General features: G+C 36.9%; 1 protein-coding gene across 1 annotated transcript in view; it reads left to right on the top strand.

Moving 5' to 3' along the window:
* The window catches only part of PRSS12 (serine protease 12), a 69,682-nt gene extending 46,832 nt beyond the window's left edge, over nt 1-22,850 (top strand). The window contains exons 9-13 of the mRNA XM_026013437.2: nt 971-1,176; nt 4,931-5,009; nt 5,699-5,821; nt 18,992-19,272; nt 20,720-22,850. Coding sequence (XP_025869222.2) covers nt 971-1,176; nt 4,931-5,009; nt 5,699-5,821; nt 18,992-19,272; nt 20,720-21,027 — 997 coding nt within the window. The 3' untranslated portion in view covers nt 21,028-22,850. The remainder of the gene's footprint in view (nt 1-970; nt 1,177-4,930; nt 5,010-5,698; nt 5,822-18,991; nt 19,273-20,719) is intronic.
* The last annotated feature ends 901 nt before the right edge of the window (nt 22,851-23,751 follow it).

Below are 23,751 nucleotides of genomic sequence, written 5' to 3' on the forward strand. Positions count from 1 at the left end.
TTAGGATTTTTCTTTTAATTAATAAATTTTGAGAATTCTTTCTATTTTGTATGATAGTTGCCTCTACTGGATGTATTCACCAACAAATATGTATATAAGTATGTATTACAAATATATGCATCAACCTTTTAATTTATCTTTTACCTTTTTCTGGGTGATTTTTAGTAATGTAGCATTCTTAATTTTTATTGAATTGATTAGTCCTTTAATTTAAAGTATACCCCATCTATGTCTTGTTTAATAATTCTTTCCCTAACTTGAAGTTGTAAGGATAATTTCCCTATGATTCAGAATTTAAAACTTCACCTTTCATAATTTTGCCATTAAGTTATCAGGAATTGAATTTTGAATATGGCATTAGTTTGAAATATTTCATTAAAAAAGCTCTTATTTGGATATTTAAAAAGAAATACTGTGTGATTAAAAACAAACAACAACAAAATAACATACCAAAATAAGTCTTCCTTCTATTTGTGATTCCCAGTTTTGTCCTTCTCTCTTAAAAATTAGACTTTTTGATTTCCTTTTTTTAGACTTTTTAATTTCTAAAGTAGGCTTTAAAATGTTTAGCTCCATAGGTTATTATTGAACCTCATAATCTTCTTGGCAGTCTTAACCAACTTTAAAAGAATGTTATGCTCTTTAAGAAAATTTTGAGATTATTTTTTTTGTGCTGCATGAACTAGAATTTAAGACTATCATGAATTTCTCACGTGCCATTAAATGTGACTTTCTCAGCAAAAGCTAAATAGGAAGCAACTGATGCAATAAGTAAGCTCTAGGGTAGGAAAATAGAGAAGGTATAATTTTTAAGCTTTTTTTTTGACAGAGTCATGAAATAAGTATTTTTTAGCACACATATATGCTAATTTTAATATTTAAGAGTTAAGTGAATGAGACTCTATCTTGTGATGTATTCAAATGTATGATTGTCTGGTTCTCCATATCCTCAAGAATGCTGTGTTCCCAGGGGCCCTGCCAGAGCAAGAACCATGGCTTATTTTGGGGAAGGAAAAGGACCCATCCATGTGGATAATGTGAAGTGCACAGGAAATGAGAGGTCCCTGGATGACTGTATTAAACAAGATATTGGAAGACATAACTGCCACCACAGCGAAGATGCAGGAGTCATTTGTGATTATTTTAGCAAGAAGGCAACAGGCAACAGTAATAAAGGTAAGTCATTTTTGGAGGGCCTATACTAGTCAGAGTATTTTTCACATCATTAATATAAGCAGTACTTTGATAACAAAAATCTCCCTCTCTATGACTGTATGTAATCTGAGTTTGTATTTAGAGGCAGTGGTTTTTGACAAACTTGATTGGATGAAGTTTACATGGGGAGCAGAATTCAGGGGCAGGAGTGGATTTACAGGATTTGGCATTACGCCCTTTTGACATTCTCAGCAGTTTCTGTACCATTTTTTCTCTGGATGTAATAAACCTGTCAAACTTATTGGTATCCTTGAAGATTTAGAATTGATATTTACTTCAGAATAAGAAGGAAAGAATTTTTCTTTCTTTTTTTTTTTTTTTTAGAGAGGGAGAGCAGGAGGAGGGTCGGGAGAGGCAGAGGTAGAGAGAGAGAGAGAATCTCAAGGAGGCTACATGCTCAGTGTGGAGCCCAATGTGAGGCTTGATCCTACATCCTGAGATTATGACCTGAACAGAAATCAAGAGTTGGACGCTTATCTGAAGGGCCACCCAAACACATCCCCCAAGAAATGAAAATTTAAAGATGAATCATAGAAAGGAACTTCTTCCACTCTTACTAATATTTTAAACAAAGTAATTGCAAAAAGAAAATTATCTTGGGATGCCTGGGTGGCTCAGGAGTTGAGCATCTGTCTTTGGCTCAGGGTGTGATCCCGGAGTCCCTGGATCGAGTCCTGCATCGGGCTCTTTGCATGGAACCTGCTTCTCTTCCTTCTTCCTGTATCTCTGCCTCTCTTTCTATGTCTCTCATGAATAAATAAATAAAATCTTAAAAAAAAAAAGAAAATTATCTTCTGTAGATTTTATTCTCTGAAATTTAAAGACATTAAGGAAAATGAGAAATAATCTTTCAGGGCAGCCCAGGTGGCTCAGCGGTTTAGTGCCACCTTCAGCCCAGGGCCTGATCCTGGAGACCTGGGATTGAGTCCCACGTTGGGCTCCCTGCGGAGCCTGCTTCTCCCTCTGCCTGTGTCTCTCCCTCTCTCTCTCTCTCTCTCTCTGAGCTACCCTCTCATGAATAAATAATTAAAATCTTACAAAAAAAGAGAAATAATCTTTTAGTATAATACAGTAAACAGACATTTTATCCTTAAATAGAAAAATCTTTGAAAGCTGAGTGTAACTTTTATGAAACAAATAATGCTTTATTTTTTTTTATTTATTTATGATAGTCACACACACAGAGAGAGAGAGAGGGGCAGAGACATAGGCAGACGGAGAAGCAGGCTCCATGCACCGGGAGCCCGATGTGGGACTCGATCCCGGGTCTCCAGGATCGCGCCCTGGGCCAAAGGCAGGCGCTAAACCGCTGCGCCACCCAGGGATCCCCAAATAATGCTTTAAATAAAAAAGTAGCTATTTTGTAGAAAACTATGGGTACATTTTATGAAAAAATCATCTCTTTATGTGTGTTGAAAGTTCACAGTTTTGAAGCACTGGATTTTCTAAAATTTAGGCATTTCTATATTTGAGCATTCTCATTTTCTGACATCTCTTAATTGCTTAAAGACAATGTTGTTAATATGATTCTTCATTGTCTGAGGACCTTCTGAGTATGAAGAGTACAACATTTTTTGCTTTGTTTTATATATGTATACACACACATATATAATTGGCTCACCAAATCATATTACATAATTAATATTATTAAATAGCATACTTATATAATATAAAATTATTGATTATAACTTAACTTATTAAATTCCCTTCAGTAATTTAAACTATAGTTACAAATTGAATATAACTAATTCTTTGGATTATGTCATTTCTTAAGCATCAGAAAACAAAAATTCAATAATTGTAAAATGTTTTTATTCCTATGTAAACCTACTTTAAATTATGAAATACCGTATTTATTTCTTCATTATTTATACATTTGTTTTTATAAATTCCTAGAGTGGTAGCCACACTTATTTTTATACCTTTCAATGGTTCCAATGCTACCATACCTCAAATAAGATTTCGTCTTAGACCAGCTGGATTACTGAATCTGGCTTATTAAACTATTGATTTTGTGTTGAGGCTCAAGACCTAGTGACTTCTTTTTCTTTTCTTTTCTTTTTTTTTTTAAAGTCTTTATTTATTTGAGAGAGAGAGTGTGTGCAAGCAGGGGGGTGGAGAGCAGACATGGTACTGAATGCAGAGCTTGATGCAGGGCTTTATCTCATAACTCTGAGATGATGATCTGAGCCAAGATCAAGAGTTGGATGCTTAAATAACTGAGCCACCCAGGCATCTTCCTAGTGATTCCTCTAAGGGGACTCAAACTCAAGCCATTGGTTATTGGTCACTTGATGGGATCCTTTAGTAAATGAACTTCATTTCACTTTTTTTTTTTTTTTTTTTAGGTAACAGTAAAAATTTGTTTACAGCTTTAAATAGATTTTACATTTTTGCAATCTTCTGCTTTGCCCCAGAATGATGTAAACTTTCAGTTTTGCTTGCTTAGTATTAATTACATCATTCTTTATTTTGGTATTATATACATTGACCTGACTTGGAGCATAATTTGAAACTGATGTTTTTCTAATATCTTATAATTTGCTCTGTCATCTAGAGGACTCATACCTTAAGAGATGAGAATTAAAGTTTGACAGCTTGCCTCTGAAATCATTTGGCAGATTAATGATCTTGGTACACATTGTTGAACTTTTTTTCTCTGAAGAAATAGCTAGTGCTGATTCCCTATTGAGTTCCATTTTACCTGATTACTATGGGAGAATATTAGTGCTGACTAGATTTTCATGGTCTTGGCACAATTCCTAGCCTTTCTTCTTACACACTTAGAAAAACAGTATCTAGGGACTCCTGGGTGGTTCAGTGGTTGAGCATCTTCCTTTGGCTCAGGGCATGATCCCGGAGTCCTGGCATGGAGTCCCACATCAGACTTCCTGCATGGAGCCTGCTTCTCCCTCTGCCTGTGTCTCTGCCTCTCTCTCTCTCTCTCTCTCTGTCTCTCTCAGGAATAAATAAAAATCTTAAAAAAAGAAAAAAAACACATCTACTTATACTTTATACATATGTACCTGACCAAAAATCCAAAATACCCCTATAGAAACTCTCATCTTTTCTAAAATTATTTTTTAAATAGCCATACTTTATTTACTTTCTTTTGTAACCATCTTTTCATATATTTTGATTCTTAATTATTCTTCTTTTTATGCTCTTGATAGAGTCTGTCATCTTGGGAAGTTTGAATGTATTCCCTTAGATGCTGCTTAGATTGCTTCGTAAACCTTTTCCATATATTAATATGCTATATGATTAAATGTAGATGTGAATTTAGATCAGAATCCCATTCTGGGAATGTGCTTTGCTCCTTTAAGGTACATTTTGTATACCTGGCTTGGAAGTGTTATATATGTAAAGCAAGTAATTTAGACAAGTATCACTTTTACAGTTCTCTTACTTTAGTGTTCCTGCACTCCAATACATCTCTGAAATCAGCGGAGGAGGAGATGTGGCACCGATAGGTTGATGTACTGGGCAGGGTCACAGCTGAATATGGAAATCTTCATCAAGTTCCTGGTCTACTTGTGAATTCTTGGTTAAATGAAAAGGCTTTTACTTTTTATTATAAGAAAAACTATCCTATAATTTGAGGAGAAAAGACATTTTAAAATGGAGAAGGAAGTAGCAGGAGAATGTGTCCCTGGTGTCTTTACCCCAGTATCAGCAATATGATAGCCTGATTACTAACCTCTGTCTGTTTCAGAATCCCTCTCATCTGTTTGTGGCTTGAGATTACTGCACCGTCGGCAGAAGCGGATCATTGGTGGGAAAAATTCTTTAAGGTAAAAGGTTCTCCAGAGGAGATTTTCCATATTCTAGAATTATTTATATACACAGAATTACAAATTGGGGTTTTTCTACTATTAGGTAAGGGATTTATTTTACTTATTTAATTTTCTAAATTAAATACAGATTACACTGATAATTTCACATTTTTTGGACCTACATTTACTTTATATAGAGCATGTTCTTAGGTAGCTACCCTCTGATTTATAAAATAGATATGTTGCTGAAAAGTTGTGTGGCAGAAACTAATTTGACAGGAAGTCTGTCAAAAATATATATAACAACGAAATTCATTTAATTTAGAATATATTTGTTTTGGACTTGACTCTTTTTGATATAGTTTTTAAAAATTTTGTTGTATTTACTAACAGAAAACCAGTACTTTACTTATTAAATACTTCTTTAGGCTGTCTAGGTAAGGTAGTGGGGAAAGTATGCTTCAAAGAAAGAAGTGTGAAGAAGATTCAACTCGATTCCATGAATGTCAGAGATAGGTGGGATGCATACAGATACCTGTATGCAAATCTTCAGCTTGGCCTGCTCAGAGTTGTAAGGGCACCATTTTCAGTGTAGGAAGGGATTTGATATCCTAGGATCCCTTTTATACGCCTCCTGAGTCATTGTTTTAATGGGTACTTTGCTTTTTCTACCTTATATGGACTTAAGTGGCTTACTTTCTTCTTAGGGGTGGTTGGCCTTGGCAAGTGTCCCTCCGGCTTAAGTCCTCCTATGGAGATGGGAGGCTCCTTTGTGGGGCCACGCTCCTGAGTAGCTGCTGGGTCCTTACAGCGGCACACTGCTTCAAGAGGTATGTCCTTTCCAGACAACTCAGCTGTGCTCTTATCGCCAATTCTTCCAATCCAATTCCTACTCTGTAGCATACTAGAAACTTGAGATGACAGAGCCAGGCTACCAGTCTTCCTAACTGATGCCTACAGCACTGTGGAACTGGGGGCGGTAACAGAAGGAGTGAGGAGAACCCTCAGGAAGCTACTTGCTACTGCAGTGTTAAAGCAAACCCTCTATTTCGGGAGCAGAGACCATAGGTTTTGGGAGGAGAGGCAGGTATGTTAGTGCTTCCTTCAAGAACAAATGTGAAGGTGAAATCATAGCCCAGTAGAGCTAAAAGAGTCCTCAGATTATCTAGTTATAAATGCCAAGAATGGAGAGTGCAATTTTTATTGTTCTTGATCCTTTGGGTCTTCATGGTATTATGTGTCTTTGAGATTTCTCTATTTGTACCATCTAGAAACTCAGGTTGCATCCTGGCTATTTCCTCATGTCCCAAACATTTTATCAATCCAGTCTAAAATCTTTCCAGTTCTGAGGGGAGCCCATGCAGGGAAAATCAGCATGTGGGAGTCACACTGCTCATGGTATCAGTTCCTGCAGTAGAATCTGACTCTCCTTTTTGTCCTGTGCTCTTTTGTGGGCCTGGCTCATTGCCATTTCCTCAGCATGAATTTTGGTATTTTAAAATGTATACCAATCCTCAGCAAAATATTGATAATTAGTGAAGCAAGGTGATAAGTATAGAAGTCTCACTGTTCTAATTTTATGTATTTGAAAATGGTCCTAATTAAAAGTCTCATATAAAATGTGTAACATGTCATTGAAAAAGTTGTTTTATATTTTCCCATATGTGATATCATAAGGCTTCATTGTATATTTATAATTTATCCATATAGATTTTGTTCACATTAACCGCCTGTGAATTGTAACTCCTATTAGAAGACCACATTACGGTTTATTTATTCTCCTACTAATGGTTAGGTAGTTTCCATTCTTTCACTATGAGAAAACAGTGCTGAAGTAGATATCCATTCTCTGTCTCATTGGGTAGATATATGTGGGAGCATTTTGCTAGAATATGGGTGTAATTCAATTTTGCTTAGCACTATTAATTTACTTTCTAAAGTAATTGTATCTGTATATCTCATGGCAATGTGTAAGCTCCACCTCAACTTGGTATTAACACTTCAAATTTTTGCCAGTCTTAGACTTTTTGGATTTCTTTTTAATTCCATTTCCCTGGTTAGTGTCTATCTCTTTCATGAATTCTTTGTTTATATCCTTTTTTTTTTTTTAAAGATTTTATTTATTTATGCATGAGAGACATAAAGAGAGAGAGAGAGAGGCAGAGACACAGGCAGTGGGAGAAGCAGGCTCCATGCAGGGAGCCTGATGTGGGCTCGATCCGGGGTCTCCAGGATCATGCCCTGGGCTGAAGGTGTGCTAAACCGCTGAGCCACCTGGGCTGCCCTGTTTATATCCTTTGATTATTTTTCTGTTGGACTGTCATTTGTAATTTATTTAAAAAATTTGTTCTGTGTACATAGTCTTTGTTGTTGTGTGTTACGAATACCTTTTCTCAATCTGGGGCATATCCCGTCACTTAAGATCTTTTTCTAACAAAGATATTTTAATTTTAATATAAACACTTAAACAGTGTGTCGATTTTTTACGTTTGATAAAAGTTTTTATATTTTATTTAAAAGAATCCTTTCCTAGCTCCACATGATTAAGATACTAGTTTTTCACTAAGAAAATTTACAATTTTGCTTTTCATGTGTAGGTTTTTTTTTTCTTTTTTAAGATTTTATTTATTTATTCATGAGAGATGCAGAGAGAGAGACAGAGACACAGGCAGAAGGAGAGCAGGCTCCTCTCAGGGAGCCTGATGTGGGACTCGATCCCAGGACCCCAAGATCACGACCTGAGCCAAAGGCAGACACGCTCAACCAGTGAGCCACCCAGGTGCCCCTCATGTGTAGGTTTTTAATTTGTTTACAGCTTATTGTTGTATATATGGTATGAGAAAGGAGTCTAACTTAATACTTTCATAGATAGTTTACCAGCACTTTTTATTGAACATTATATTCTTTACCCAGTGATTTATCTTAACTAAGTTGTATGCCAACAATTTCTCATATTTTTTTTTTCTAGGATCTTTATTCAGTTCTTCTTATCTATTTTGATAAATATTTATGACATAATTTTCCATTTGTAAAATGTGCAGGGGACACAGATCTATATTTTGCATAGCCTTGGTCATTTCTGGGATAATAATTGAGTGTGAGTGTTCACCTGTATCCGTGGATTTAATACATTCATGTGTTATGTGAACAACACAGACAATAAAGATCATATTCATTCATTCATTAACTTAACATAAAAATTAATATTCCCAGGAATATGCTATGTACTAGAGATATAGTGGAGAGTAAGATAGATAAGGATAGTTGCTGTAAGAGTTTTTTTTTTTTTTTTTTAAAGATTTTATTTGTTTATTCATGACAGATGGAGAGAGAGAGAGGCAGAGACAAAGGCAGAGGGAGAAGCAGGCTCCCTGTGGTGAGCTGATATGGTACTCAATCCCAGGACCCTGGGGGATCACACCCTGAGCCAAAGGCAGATGCTCAACCACTGAGCCACCCAGTTGTCTCTGTGAGTTTTTAAAGTAGCTGTAGGAACCCAGAGGAGGGAGACATGATATTGCTGATATTTGAGTATCAAAAAAAAGTTTAGGGCACCATTTTTTTAAAAAGATTTTATTTATTTATTTATTTATTTATTTATTTATTTAAAGATTTTATTTTTTGAGTGAGAACTTAAATTGACACATCTAAACATATTAAAATTAAAATATGTTTATGAGAAAAAGATCTTAAACAAGTGAAAGATTTTATTTATTTATTTAAGTGCATGAGAGGGCTGGGAGGGGGAAAAGGAAGAAAGGGGAAAAGAAGACTCTAAACTGAGTGCAAAGTCTGAGGTGGGGCTTGATCCCATGACACTGAGATCATAACCTGAGCCAAAATCGAGTCAGACGCTTAACCACTTAACTTACTGAGCCACCCAGGCGCCCTAGGGCATCATTTCTTAAGTGTGGTCTTTCTACCACAATATTAGATATATTCAGCTTGTTAAAAATCCAGATTCCTGGGCCTCTACTCCAGATCTACTGAATCTTTGGAGCCGAGCCTCAGGAGTTGGTATTCTTATCAGGCACCTCTGATGATTCTTATGAACCCTAATGGTTAAGACCCACTTGCCTAGTAAGTGAAATAGAATATGATCTGGGGATGTTTGAAGAATGATGATGAGGAAGACTATATTGGAGTTGACTGGATACTTATCCATATCCTATTCAATCTATTAATCACTAAACTGAAAAAAGACACTGATGGTAAATTAATTCTATTTTGGGGTGCCAGAAGATTGAGAGGGACACATGTTAGAAGATAGGATCCATGATGGCAAAAAATCTTGATAGACTGATTTTAAGAAGCAATGTGGAATAAGGAGGAAGTAAAATGCTGACTTTAGTTCCAGGAGACTTGGCTTAAGTGTAGCACAGGTGAACAAGACCTCATGAGTTTTAGAGTCCTGCAGTCTTCATACCAGTCAGTGATGTAATGCAGTTGTCCAAAAGGCCATGAGTCGTGGGCAGCAAGACAGCCGTGATAAGCCTTGCTGTTCTTACTGTCCTCAGAGACAAAGCATTGTTACCATCAGGCAGAGAGAACTGTGCTCAGTTCTGAGTGCTACATCATGAAAAAGTGACATGGGACACCAGGGAAGGCAAACAGACAGAGGAGGTTGTGTAGAATTGGATTAGATTTGTTACCTGTGGCTTCAGACACCATGGATGTTGTTAATGGGAGGAGAGATCATTTTTATTTGAACATAACAAGTTTTTTTTTTTTATTTCTTTAAAACTAGGACAAATAAGAGATGGAATGGGCTATATGTGGGAGGAAAAGTAAGTTCTGTTACAAAGTGTGTTCAAGCACAGAGGTTGGACTCATGTATTGGTAGAGGCTGAAGGTGGATAATGTCTATTGTTGAAAGCATCATGTGCAAACACAGGAGATGTATTTGGTGGCAGTTACTAGTTAAGATAGTGATTTGGAGTTTTGGTAGTGGACTTTCAGTAGAGAATCTGGAAAGGCTTGGAATGTCAGGGTAGTGAATTTCTGTTTCAGTTACTAGGTAGTGGGAAACCACTGAAGATTTCTGAGCCTTGAAATGTGATCAAGGAAGAGTTTTAGGAGATGAGTCATTTGCAGATATAACAGGATAAATCTGAGGAGGTAAAGCCAAGTTATTAATCTAGGGGTCTGTGAATGAGCTTTGAATTACATGAAAAATCTTTGCATGCATGCTTTGGAGTGACTCAGTTGGTCTGTGTTACCCAGTGATTTAAGACTCACAATGGTAGGAACTAGGGGGATACTGATTACAAGGCTATTATAATAGACAGAAAATGGAAAAGAAAAGGAGGGAGAGAAGGTAGAGCTGCTGTGACAGATATCACTAGAACTTGGTACTGTGTGACAAGAAACTTGGATCTGGCCATTGAGAGCAAGGTCACACAGTCTCCTCTGATTTTGACTGTTTAATTTTGTGGAAATTATTTAGCTTGTTGGAGCCTCCATTTTCCGACCCATAAGATGAAGGCAGTAACATTCCACCATGAGGAGCAAATGATCTGCTAAGCATGTGAAAGTATTTTATAAATTGCAAAATTCAAAACAAATGTTGGCTGCTATTATGTTCAGGTTCAAAAAGGGGAATCAAAGATGATTATTATCAAAAGTAGGAAATTCAGGATGATTCTATTCCACTGATTCTTGGAGAAGAGAAGGTAGGAAATTGCAGAGAACCTGGAGAAACCTGTCTTAGGGTTTAGTGTTTGGGCAAAATAACTCAGGATGTTCAGTTTAGATTATCCTCCTCTTGATTAAGATACTTTGTCTTTCAAGTTTCTGTTAAAAGTTATAGACATCAGAGTTCAAGGCTTAAAGTTTTAAAGTAGAGAAATTATTCAAAAATTCTACTTGAGGTTGAAAACTTTGATCTGACTTATGGGTTCCCTGGAAGGTCTTTTTCTTTTCTTTTTGGTACAAGTTTGGGTTTGTTTGTTTATATGTCATTATTCCTCCCCTGTCCTGTCTCCTTCTAGAGTCTTGCTTAAAGTTAGTAATCATCTCACTTCTGTTTATAAACCAAGTGTCTAGTACATTACTTGGCACATAGGAAATATTCCTAAATGGTTGTTGCATGATGAAAGTGGGGGCTCAGTTGCCAGATAGTGGATCTATTTAAGAATGTTGGACTCTTTAGAGGATGGTGATATCTTAAACCTAGATCAACAGATAATTCCTTCCATATGTCATTTCTGAATTTCTTCCCTTTATTTGCTCAGCATAAGATAAAGACAGTAGGTTAAAAGCAGAGGAGCAGATTATGATATACAGCATTTTGATGTGCTATAGATATAATGCAAAATTCTTTTAATGTGTGTAGGGAGAGAATTGTTTTGCAAATGTGTTTTATATCCATCTGACTTTGTAACCTTTACCAGATTTCATAGACTTCCTGTTTTGAAGTGCCTAAGGAGGCTACAGCTCACATTTTTATTGCAGTAAGCTTATTAAAAGGCATAAGGACAGTTACTAGTGATTCAGAATAAGCTCCAAATTTTTTTTTTTTTTAGGTTCAGGGACTTTGGATTAAAACTACCCTCCTTTAATCGTCAGAAACACTGAACTTTGCAAAAATCTCTCATGAATAAATAAAATCAATCTTTCTTTCTTTCTTTCTTTCTTTCTTTCTTTCTTTCTTTCTTTCTTTCTTTCTTTCTTTCTCTTTCTTTCTTTCCTTCTTTCTTTCTTCTTTCTTTCATCTCATTTATTTATTCATGAAAGACATAGAGTGAGGCAGAGCCATAGGCAGAGGGAGAAACAGGCTCCCAGTGGGGAGCCAATGTGGGACTCCTTCCCATGACCCTGGAATCGTGATCTGAGCCAAAGGCAGATGCTCACCCCCTGAGCCACCCAGGTGCCCCTAAATAAAATCTTAAAAAAAAAAAGAAGCAGGATTGTCAGGTTCTGAGAGGTTACCTTCCTTTTAGATTTCTTGGGATTCCAACTTATTTATTTATTTAAAGATTTTATTTATTTATGAGAGAGAGAGGGAATGAAAGAGAGAGCAGGAGGGAGAGAGAGAGAGAGAATCTGAAGCAGACTCCATTCTGAGTATGGAGCCTGATGCAGGGACTTGATCCCAGGACTGCAAGATCGTGACCTGAGCTGAAACCAAGAGTTGGATGTTTAACCAATTGAGCCATCCACGCATCCCTTGGGAATCTCATTTAAGGCCTACTGGTCAGGGACCTAAATTTCATATTTTGAAATTAGTTCTCATTTCCTTTCTCTGCTGCTTTCACTACTGGACTTCTGTATATGCTATAAATGATTTCTTGTTCTTCAGGCCTTCCTTGGTGCCTAATTCTTGCAGTGATGATATAGGGCGGTGCTCTTGAATAGCTATTTCTTTTTCTTTTCTTTTTTTTTTTTTTTAAAGATTTTAGATATTTGAGAGAGAGAGAGAGAGAGAGAGCGTGCACACATGAACAGGGGGAGAGACATAGGGAGAAAGAGATTCCCCACTGAGTGGGAAGCCCAATGTGGGGCTCAGATCCCAGGAGTCCAGGATCACGACCTGAGCTGAAGGAAGACGCTCAACTGAGTGAACCATCCAGGCATCCCTTGGACAGCTATTTCTGAATAAGGCATAGATTGCTATTGCCATCTGTGTTACTTTATACTGTGGGACGACAACTTTTTATGTTTGTTTTGCCATTAGAGTCATTCTTTTATATAATCCTCATGTCAGAGTAATCTAAGAATGATGGCTGAGAGGTTGAGATTAGAATGCAGTTACTTCAGATCCACTATCCTGTCATATTCATTTTATGTGCAGTAGTCTCTTTACATGATAAGGTTGCTTTATTATAAGGCTGACAGAGTCCCACTAATCAACTTCTAATTTGTTTGCAACTTTCACATGTTGTGCTATGTCCCACTTTGTTATGCGAACATAATTAGAGTAACTGAAGTAATTGGTGAATCACCGTTTATAGGCCTTCTATCTCATTTTCCACATTTTTCCTAGTGTTAATGCAAGGCAGACTTTGAATGCAATATCTTGTTGGCATTTTGAAGTGGAAACTTGGGATAAATTCAAGGTTGTTTTTTTTTTTTTTTTGTAGTCCCTATGAATCTTCTGTAATATAAATTACTTGCTTTTGGTATTTCTACTCTAAATTTTGAGTATCATGAAATGACCTCTCTCTATGGTGGTACAGCAATATAATTGAGAGAAAAATTCCTGAATATCATACTAATTCCTTTTAGTTGCTTATTCTGGTAACAAGCATCATTTTGGAGGAAAGAATGTATCCAAAACAAGGACGCTCTTCTCTTTATAATTCTACTGCAAATATGATTTGATCAAGAATATAGCTTTACCTGATTTATCTTTTTTTATTTTTTGCCTAGAAACACTATAGCAGCTGGAAATTGCTAGAGATTGTTGTTCTGAAAATCAGAAATGTCTAAATCTTTGTAATTACAAGGTAATGGGGTCACTTTTTAAAAACATAACTGTCAGGTACTTAGCATATGCTTCATCATCACCTGGTATCTGAGTTCATTAGGAACATGGTCTTTAGTGATATTATGCCATCAATCATGCTAAAACCATTTTCTGAACACATATACATGAGCATGCAAGGTTCTACAGAGAAGGTCACTTCTGTCTAAGCAATTGTAACCATTTACAAAAGAAACTTCAATCCCTTTTTGAATTTCATCCAGAGAACACAAAAAAGACTCTAGTAGATGTGTACAGGTTAATGTAAAATAGTTTTTGAGGAGATGAATCTATATAGAAAACACCCATAAAGAATATGACCCTGCAACACGAATTAACTCTATTTTTAATCCCAGTAATTTTTTGTTCTTTAACTCTAGAATCTCAGAAAAATGGGGACATTGGATTTTACTTTCAGATACTTTCTTGCTCAAGCTTGCCTGGCAATTTCATCCAGTTTTTATTTGAGGAGGAGTTGAAGGCATTTCAGCAAAACAAACAATTGGATGATGGTGTGTCAGCCAAAACCTAAAATGTTTGTTTTAGAAGCATTTTTGGATATAATAAAGCCTGTCAAAAGAACAGAAGCTCAACTAGAGTTTTTATATTGAAAAAAAAAAAAAAAAGGGTTCCTTGATATGTTTTCTTGAGAAGTCTAGAACTGTATTAAATATTTTCAAGGTCCATAATTACATTGGGAATCTCAGCCAAAGTGTTATCTTGGAAGTATATAATCACACCCACTATGAGAGGTGACAGAAGACAAATATTTGGTTAGCAAACTAATCTGGTCTTGTGTTGGATGCTTTTCAAATTCCAAGCGTGTGATTATTTCTAAGAATAATTGAAGTGAAAGGAGTGTGGGAATCACACTTAGGTTTAGCTGATCCATTTCTTTAAAAAGGGACAACTTTAAAAGTATAGATACTGATAGATTCATTTTGACAAGAATGATGCTTTTTCTCTTCTTCTCAGGTAAATATTTTATTTTTGTTTTCAGTTTAATATCAACTCCTGACTGGTGAGCATACTACTTTTGCAGTATATTCAAAACTGTTGGCTGAAATCTACTTGATTTGAGAACACAGTATATGTATTAAATGTGTATGGGTTTTGCGTTTTGATACCTTTATGTAATCTCTTATGATGCTCACTTCACCTGGTGAGATTCCAGGCATGCAGGGGCAGGTGTTAATCACTGTGCCTTTCAGTCTTTGGTGTAGTGGTTCTCAAGCTTGACTGTGAATTTGAATCACCTACTGCTCTCCTACATCATCAACCCTATTAATTTATTACTCTTAGAGATTGTGTGACCTGGACATTTATATTTTTAAAAGTGGTATAATTGACTCTGGTAAGTAGCCAGCATTAACAAGAACACTAGGTATTTGGGTAATTTAAAATGTAATAGAGGGGTGCCTAGGTGGTTCAGTTTGTTGAGTAATCAACAAACTCTTGATTTCAGCTTAGGTCATGAACTTGGAGTCGTGATATTGAGCCTTGCGATGGGCTCTGCTTTCAGCACATCATCTGCTTAAGATTCTCTTTCTCTCTCTCCCTCTGCCCTTCTTCCCTGAGTGTGTGTGTATGCTTTCTCTTGCTCTCAAAAAAAAAAAAAAAAATATTAGAAACTTTAGTGATGGTGTTATAAGAGCTGGTGAGAAGCTGACGCTGATTTCAACAAGTTAGGGATGACAATGTATGTATGTAGATGTGGATGTCTTTGAAAAGAAGTTGTTTAACACACATTGATTAAGACTGCTCCGTGCCAAGCACTTTGCCTACTGCTAGGATACAAAAGTGAGCATGGCATGGTCCTTACACTTAAGGAGCCTTTAACTGGGAGGACCTGATCTTTTAACTTAGTCTTAGAAACTGTTATAAATGCTATGACGGTGCTATTGGGATTGTTCAAAGACAGGATTGGGGGCAGCCCAGGTGGCTCGGCGGTTTAGTGCTGCCTTTGGCCCAGGGTGTGATCCTGGAGACCCTGGATCAAGTCCCACATTAGACTCTCTGCATGGAGCCTGCTTGTGTCTCTGCTTCTCTCTCTCTCTCTGTCTGTGTGTGTGGGTCTCTCATGGATAAATAAATAAAAATTTTTAAAAACAAAAACCAAAAAAAAAAAAAAAAACAAAAACCAAAGACAGGATTGGCCAGTTTTCTGGCAGGGCAGGAAGAGCTTCCTAGGAGGTTTTTGACTTGAAACTTGAGTGATAAAATCAGTTTTTACCATACTAGGATAGGAAGGGGGATAATACTGCAAATAGTTTTAATAGAGACAGGTGTATGAGACACCTCTTCGAGTAGCTAAAATGATAGGGACATGGAGATCAGGCTGGTATCAGGTGAACAAGGCCCATTCTTGGATGAATTTGCATTTCATTTAAGGAATTTGAACTTTATTGAGTAGATAATTGAGACCCCTTGAAGGGTATACAAAAGAGTTAGTTATATATTGTCAGATAGAAACCTCATTCTGGCCGCAGTGTGATGAAGGAACTGAAAAGTTAAAACTTGAAGCAGCAAGGCTATTGGACAGACTTGCAGAAGTCCAGGTATGAGGTGACACATTGAGGCAGTGTTGCCCAAGACTTTAACACTGTGATATTTTAGAACAAAATTTCCTCGTTGCAGTAATGTCTTGTTTCTTTGTTTACTGGCTGAAGACCAGTTTTCAGATAATGTAGAATATATTTATATGGCTAGTTTAGATACAAGGATTATTTTAACAGAGTATCACAGCTTTCTTTGAAAAAGTGTGGAAAATATTGTGCAGTGAATTTTTTTTTTCAGTGAACAGTAATGTAATTATCTGAAAGGATACAGAAAGTTCACATATTAAGGGAATGTCTCATAATTCAGTCTTAAAAAATATAAGCAATGTAAGAGACTGCATTAAAGAAATATAATAAAATAGGATGCCTAGTTTATGCCAAACTATGTCTCTAGACCAGTGCTATCTAGCAGAAATACAATGTGAACCACAAATATGGCTAAATTTTCTAGTAGGCACATTAAAAGATAAATAGGTAAGGGTTACCTGGGTAGCTCAGTCGGTTGAGCATCTGACTTAGGTTATGGCTTATGTTATGGCTCAGGTTTTGGCTCAGGTTATGATCTTAGGGTTATGAGACTGAGCACCACATTGGGCTCCACTCTCAGTGGGGAATCTGGTGAGATTCTTTCTCTCCCTTTGACCCTCCCCTTGCTTGTGCATTCTTTCTCTCAAATATTTAAATAAAATTTTTTTAAAAAACCCAACAGGTCGAATTAATTTTAATTATATTTTATTTAACTTGGTATATCCAAAATATCATTGCAAAATATAATATAAAAATTGGGATATTTAATACTTATTCTTTATAAAGACAGTATGTTTAGTATTCTTTTTCATACTAAGTATTCAAAATCCATTGCATATTTTATACTTTTAGCACATTAGGTTCAGACTAACTACATTTCAAGTACTCCAACATCCATATGTGGGTACTGGCTACCGTATTAGACAGTGAAGCTAGAGATAATTTCTTCAACTCCATGCTAAAGATACATGAAACATTTCAGCAGGACTTTCAAGGAGCACTGGCAATTCATCTTTTATTTAAAAGATTTACTTATTTTAAAGAGCGAGAGAGAAGAGAGCACAAAGTGGGAGAGGTATGGGGAGGGAGAGAGAATCTCAAGCATACTCCACCTTGAGTGCAGAGCCCCACTCAAGGGCTCAGTATCATAGCTCTGAGATCATGACCTAAGCTGAAACCAAGAGTCAGATGCTTAATTGACTGGGCCACCCAGGCATCCCTTGGCATTGATTCTTTTTTCACAAAGGTACTAAATCACTTGAGGTGATTTATTGAGGTTTTACTTTAAAGCCTGAATATATTAATTGGGCATACTGAATTTTTATAATATAGTATCAGTACATAAAAAGTGGAAGTAAGAAATATTTAGATCTGATTTTTCTCTATGAGTATTACTTTTTACTGTTTCAGGATGTGAAATAATGCCACACTACTTAAATATTGAAGTGAAATCCACAAGAGGATATTCTCTGGGAACAATGTATTAAAAAAACCTTCTGAATTTTAAAGATCTGTGATGACTTAAGGTTGGAAATGGAGAATCAGGAAATTAAGGGAAATTACTAATAATATAGATCAACGATAGGTGGCTGAATAAGCTATATCATCTTTGTTGCATTGTTCAGTTTTTTGAGCTGACATAGTTAAGAAAATTACTTTATACACTGCAAGCCCCATATAGAGTTAGTAGAGTGTTTGAGAAACTTAGAACATCCAGTAATTTTACAAGAGGAAATGGGAGGTTGTATTTAAATAGCCAATCATGGGCAATAGTAAATCATGCAATTTTACTTCTATTTGCGGTCTTCATTGTTCTATCATTTCCAAGACATTAGTTTATCACGAAGTTCCTGTTTTGAAACTGCAAATTTCAAACTCAACTCTGTCCTCCTGTCCCCCAGCACTCCCAATATCCTTAATCTCTGTTAACACCACTTTCTAACAGACTATCCAATTTATTAGTAAGTTTATAGTTCTGTCTCCCTCACTTAAACAAGATGCATTCAAGGACAGGGATTCTTTATGTTCACTAATGCATCTTAAACACCTAAAATAGTAATGCCCCATTAGGTAGGAATGCAGCATGTTTATTTAGTGAATGAATGAATGGATATTTTTAATGTGTATGTCTTTTTTCCTTAAACTATTCAATTAAAGTAGAAACAGTATTTACAAAATTAATAGTCCTTAGCTCATTTTTTCAACTGATATACCTTGATTCTGGTGCACCGCCTAAAGCAGTTTCCCAACCTCAGCACTATTGACATTTAGAACCAGATAAATCCTTGTTGTGAGAGAGAGGCTCTCCACCTCCTGTCCTTAGTTTTATGGCTCTACACTTCTTCAAAGCCATTAGACATCAGTCTTTGGCCCCACTAGTTTTTTCATTGCAATTTAAACCAGGTCTCAGTGGGATGATGTCTGGACAGATTCAAGAGATGAGAGAATATAATGAATATATGTTGCTCTGAAAATAGAATTTTGATTTCCATTCAGTTCACAGCAAAGAGGAGTAAAGTGGGTTGTGCTAAGTGCTTTGAGGGATACAAAGTTAGACCAGCCATGGTTATTGCCCTCAAAGAGCTTCGTGATGAACTAACATCTTGGAAATGAGAGAAAAATGAAGACAGCAAACACAAGACAGTAAATTTGCTCTATATTTGTTCCTGTTTGGATTCTTTTTCATGGTGGGGAAATAACAGGTTAATGATTAGCTGTATTTTCCATTTGTCCTTCACATTTGCTCCTTCTCAGAAAACAATTACACAGGAACCTGAATTAAACCGTGAAATGATGAAATGGGTTTCAAGTATAGGACTGAGGGTGGTGAGGTCAGAGAACTCTGAAAGGGTAAACTTACAGAAATGGATGATTAGGAAGAAAGGCTTGAGCGTCTATTAACCTTCCCTCCCGACAGGTCCATTTGCAGCCGCTTACTAGCTCTCTCTTAGGTATGGTAACAGCACAAGGAGCTATGCTGTTCGGGTTGGGGATTATCATACTCTGGTGCCAGATGAATTTGAAGAAGAAATTGGAGTTCAGCAGATTGTGATTCATCGGGAGTATCGACCTGACAGCAGTGACTACGACATTGCCCTGGTTAGATTAGAAGGACCAGATGAGCAATGTGTCCGATTTAGCAGCCACGTCTTGCCAGCCTGTTTGCCATTCCGGAGAGAGAGGCCACAGAAAACCGCCTCCAATTGTTACATAACAGGATGGGGAGACACAGGTAATGTAGATAGTAACAGAGAACAAATGAAATATGGGCACCTATGACTGGAATCAATACTTTAGGGTGTAAAACAGGTAGTAAAATCTTAAATAGGTTCAGGCTTAGTTAATTGGAAACTGCCCGTGTAATACATGCGTGGATTTTGGATTCATATCTTGGATACTGTTGGTTACCATTGTTTAGCACAATTTCACATAACTCAATTGCCTTAAGGGGTAGGGAATCCTGTACTTTTAGTTCCCCAGACTAAAAGAGAAAGGGATTTTTAAGACCTTATTCCAACAGGGTCTGGATTTTCTTCTTCAAATTGGGCCTGGCTGGCTGCATTTTAGTTTTCCTAGAGGACTCTAATACAGCTATACCAGCAAGAGCTTTGGTGTTTGATGGCCTTACTTTTTCTGTAATGAAGGCCATTATCTGACTCCATCTTATGGAGAATCCCTAAATACAGAACACAAAAGTAAAGCTGTTTGAAGCAGAGAGCCAAACCCACTTTTTGTCCTTCATGCCACCTTCCCAATCCCAAAGCTAGAGCAAAGTGTTTATCTTCTACTTTTCTCAGGCAGTTTTCTGTATGGTCAGTCTTGCTACAGAATTAAGCCAGTGTCTGTCAGCTAGTGTTGTTCAGGATGGTCTTTGGAACAGATAGCTCACCTGGATTGGGTGCTCAATTCACATATGGCTGCTGACCACTTTGCATTAAAAATGATCAACACTAATCACTGTGCTCTTAAAGAGCCTCAGGTATTTCTACAGGTGATAATTTCAGTGTTTTATTTAGTAAACGTTTCAGTATGCATTTTACCATAAACTGCATTAAATATTGGTTTATACTGGTCATTTCATAGCTGCAAAAGGCAGCATCTGTTGCAAATATGGAATACTTAAAAAAAAGCATGTAATGACCAATTCTGAGATAATCCATAAAGAAAACATTTCCTGGATGACACAATAATCAGATTAGTGTAAACGTCTTCTCTGTACACTATGTGGATCTGAGGCAAATCATCTTTGAGAAGGCCTAACTCTATCATTACAATTCAAGAGGAAAGGATCAGACAAGGAGTTAACAGAAATTACAAAGACCAATATCTTTACAGAGAACATTTTATTATGAATTATTCCAACTGAGAAAATATAAGAGAACATTATCAATTATACATTTTAGCCACTGGGTGGCTTGCCAGAGTACACTCACCTCTAATGGCCAAACAGGCTTGTTTGGTACATAGGAAGGTTTTTGTTTCTCAACCCCAATACTATACTTCTATTTAGAATAGTTCTTGCCACTGTCCTCCTATACCATTTAGTCATCACTCAAACTACATTCTATCATAAGGGTTTTATTTTCAAGACTATTAAGTGTTCACTTAACTGTTTAAATGTTTTCTGTAAGGTTGTTATCTTTAGTGGCATCTAATTCAGATTATTTGGTCTTGACCAGGACAAGCCTATTCAAGAACTCTACAACAAGCAGCCATTCCTTTACTTCCAAAGAGGTTTTGTGAAGAACGTTATAAGAGTCGGTTTACAAGAAGGATGCTTTGTGCTGGAAATCTACATGAACACAAACGTGTTGACAGCTGCCAAGGAGACAGCGGAGGACCACTCATGTGTGCTCGGTCAGGAGAAAGTTGGGTTGTATATGGGGTTACCTCGTGGGGGTATGGCTGTGGAGCCAAGGATTCACCTGGTGTCTATACCAAAGTCTCAGCCTTTGTACCCTGGATAAAAAGTGTCACCAAATTGTAATTCTTCATGGAAACCTGATAATGTCGGAAAATTTTCAACCTCCACATTAGCACTCAGCCAGAGATGCCAACTTTTGGGGATGAGAGCCATGTTTCTTCTTTTGTGTTGTAATTAAATCATGTGCAGCATTTGCTGCTTGAGAATTTGTGATTGTGAACATTACTAGATACCTCAGTGTAGTACTAATTATCCTTAAATTAGCATTGTTGTCTGCCCAAAAACTACTCTGAAGACAAAGGTCTTCATTCTCAGCACTCTCCAGGAATTACTGTGTATCAATTGTGCAATATAGCTGTTTTTATTCATCTGGATTAAGAGCTTATAATTGAATCAATACTCTATTATATTTAAGAGTGATATTGTGGAATTCTTAGACTTAGATTTTCTTCAAAAGGCTAAGAGATCTTTATACATTGAATCTTTGTCAACCTTTGACAAGTGAGGAAATCAAGAGCCAAAAAGGTGAAGGAATCCATTATAAACCTAGATTGGAATAGATCAGTCACAATACATTCCTGAATGAACCCTTTGTATCATGCACTATGGCAACACACTCTAATTACCTAGCAAAATTTGGAAAAATACCAGTTAGCAAAGAATGCCTTCCAAGTTTTGGGATATACAACCTAATTTATCCACTTTATTTGTTAACATCCTCTAGCAGTTACTTTCAGCTACTTCTAATTTACATCTTGATAAAATTTTTCCTTGGCATCATGCCATATGCTGGACCATGAATATAGTGCCATCTATTGCAACTTTCCTGTAATGACTCAGACCTATAGATTTCCATTATCCTGATAGTGCCAGCTAATAAAAATGCAGTCAAAAAAATGCTCTCTGCTTGCATAGTGGGTAAGTTCTAAACTCATTTGTTTCAATGTACTTAATTCATAGACCAGCTATGTGCTAGGCACTGTGTAAGTGGCTATGCACCTCACTGACAAACTTGAGAGGCTGGTAAGATTTTATAGTATCCCTAGCTTTCAAATAGACTCAGAGGACTGGTGAGACAGTGGGATCCAAACTTCACAATGGGAGCCCCAGTGTTGAGTTTTCCCCCTCTACTGCGGTTTGAAAACCAAGTTTTCTCTCTAGATATTTCCCAACTCAGTATGGGACAAGCTGCCTTCTATGTACCCTTTCAAGACATTCTTCCTAACAATGCAAAATCTTTGCCCAAACATAAAAGGCATGCCCCTCAGGCTACGTAAGTAATCACCAACAGACAAGACAATGATTGCTAATACCTAGAGCCCTTAGATAGTTTGTATATATTCAAGAAGCAGATGCATAAAAACAGGTGAAGAGATCAGTGTGAACTTTTACTAGTTTCCCTGTGTCTACTTCTATCCTTTTTGTAAATATTCAGCTCTGTAAAAAACTGGTGCTAACAGAAAGGTGCTTTATAGTTTACTACTTTGCAGAACTGCAATGCTATGTCAGGCAGAATAACATTAAAAACTTTTATTTAAGTTTGATAAAGTAAAAACTTTTCAAGTATTTACATCTGAAGAGGTACACAGTGCACACCTGCACAAAGGCTTGAGACGATGTGCAGGAGACATTTTATTGGTAATGAAACTTCGCACAGGCCGTATTTCTAATTAAACTAGAGTGTAGATGCAAGCAAATTTATATTGAAATTTTAATAGACCAGGTCAGGACACTTTAAAGACAGATCACTAAAACTTGAATGCTTGGTTCAGAATATATGCCTTTATTAATAATAGCTTTTTCTTGTTAAATGTTAAGTGTGACTTTTAAAAAACAAGTGTTCAGTGCACATTTGTACAAATAAAAGTGCATAGCTGTTCACCTTGTATAGTAGCCTTAATCTTTTGTGTGGTATAAAGTGATTGTTCTGTCTCAGGGGTACCTGGGTTTGTTTCCCTCCAAATACTGTACTACCTTTACAATACTCCTACTACTTCCAAACCAGCTCTTGGCAGAAAAGGTAATCTGTTGCTATTTGTAGCTACCTTTCCACTTCCATATCATTTAGTGGGAGAACAGGATTCTCCAGATGAATCAAGCATTTTATTTAATTGTAGCAAGCAGAGAAGCGCCCACTTATCCTCTATTTAAATGCCATACTTACACTATAATATTCAGGCCTATATTGAAAACCACCCTGATGGTTTCCAAAACATTATTCGCCACTGGATATCCAAGGTGTTGAGATTTAAATTCACGATTCACAGTACACCACAGGAACTCTGAAGTCAACAGGACTTTACTGACCTCACCTTGAACTCCTGGATTATCTGCAAGACAAAACCAGCTTTATCAAACTCCGTGTACTTACATCACAGGGTTGAGTGTTAGCAACCACTGGTTACTTTCTTTTGTTGGCAATTTACGCTTTCAAATTAAAGTCACAGCGAAATGGGCCAACCTGGCCTTCCAATTCCTTAGCACTAAGGGTTTCAGGCTAACAACGAAACATTAATTTAAAAAGGACTCACGGGGCAGCCCAGGTGGCTCAGCGGTTTAGCGCCGCCTTCGGCCCAGGGCCTGATCCTGGGGACCCGGGATCGAGTCCCATGTCGGGCTCCCTGCGTGGAGCCTGCTTCTCCTTGTCCGGGTCGTATGTAAATGAATAAAATCTTTAAAATAAATAGAAATAAAAAGGGCGCACGTACCTTGTCACGTTTTCTACCATCCATCGGGTCAGCTCAGCCTCCTAGGAACATGTGAACAATAGTTAGATGCATGCCCCGT

The sequence above is a fragment of the Vulpes vulpes genome, chromosome 4 (genome assembly GCF_048418805.1).
Source record: "Vulpes vulpes isolate BD-2025 chromosome 4, VulVul3, whole genome shotgun sequence".
In the NCBI taxonomy this organism is placed as follows: domain Eukaryota; kingdom Metazoa; phylum Chordata; class Mammalia; order Carnivora; family Canidae; genus Vulpes; species Vulpes vulpes.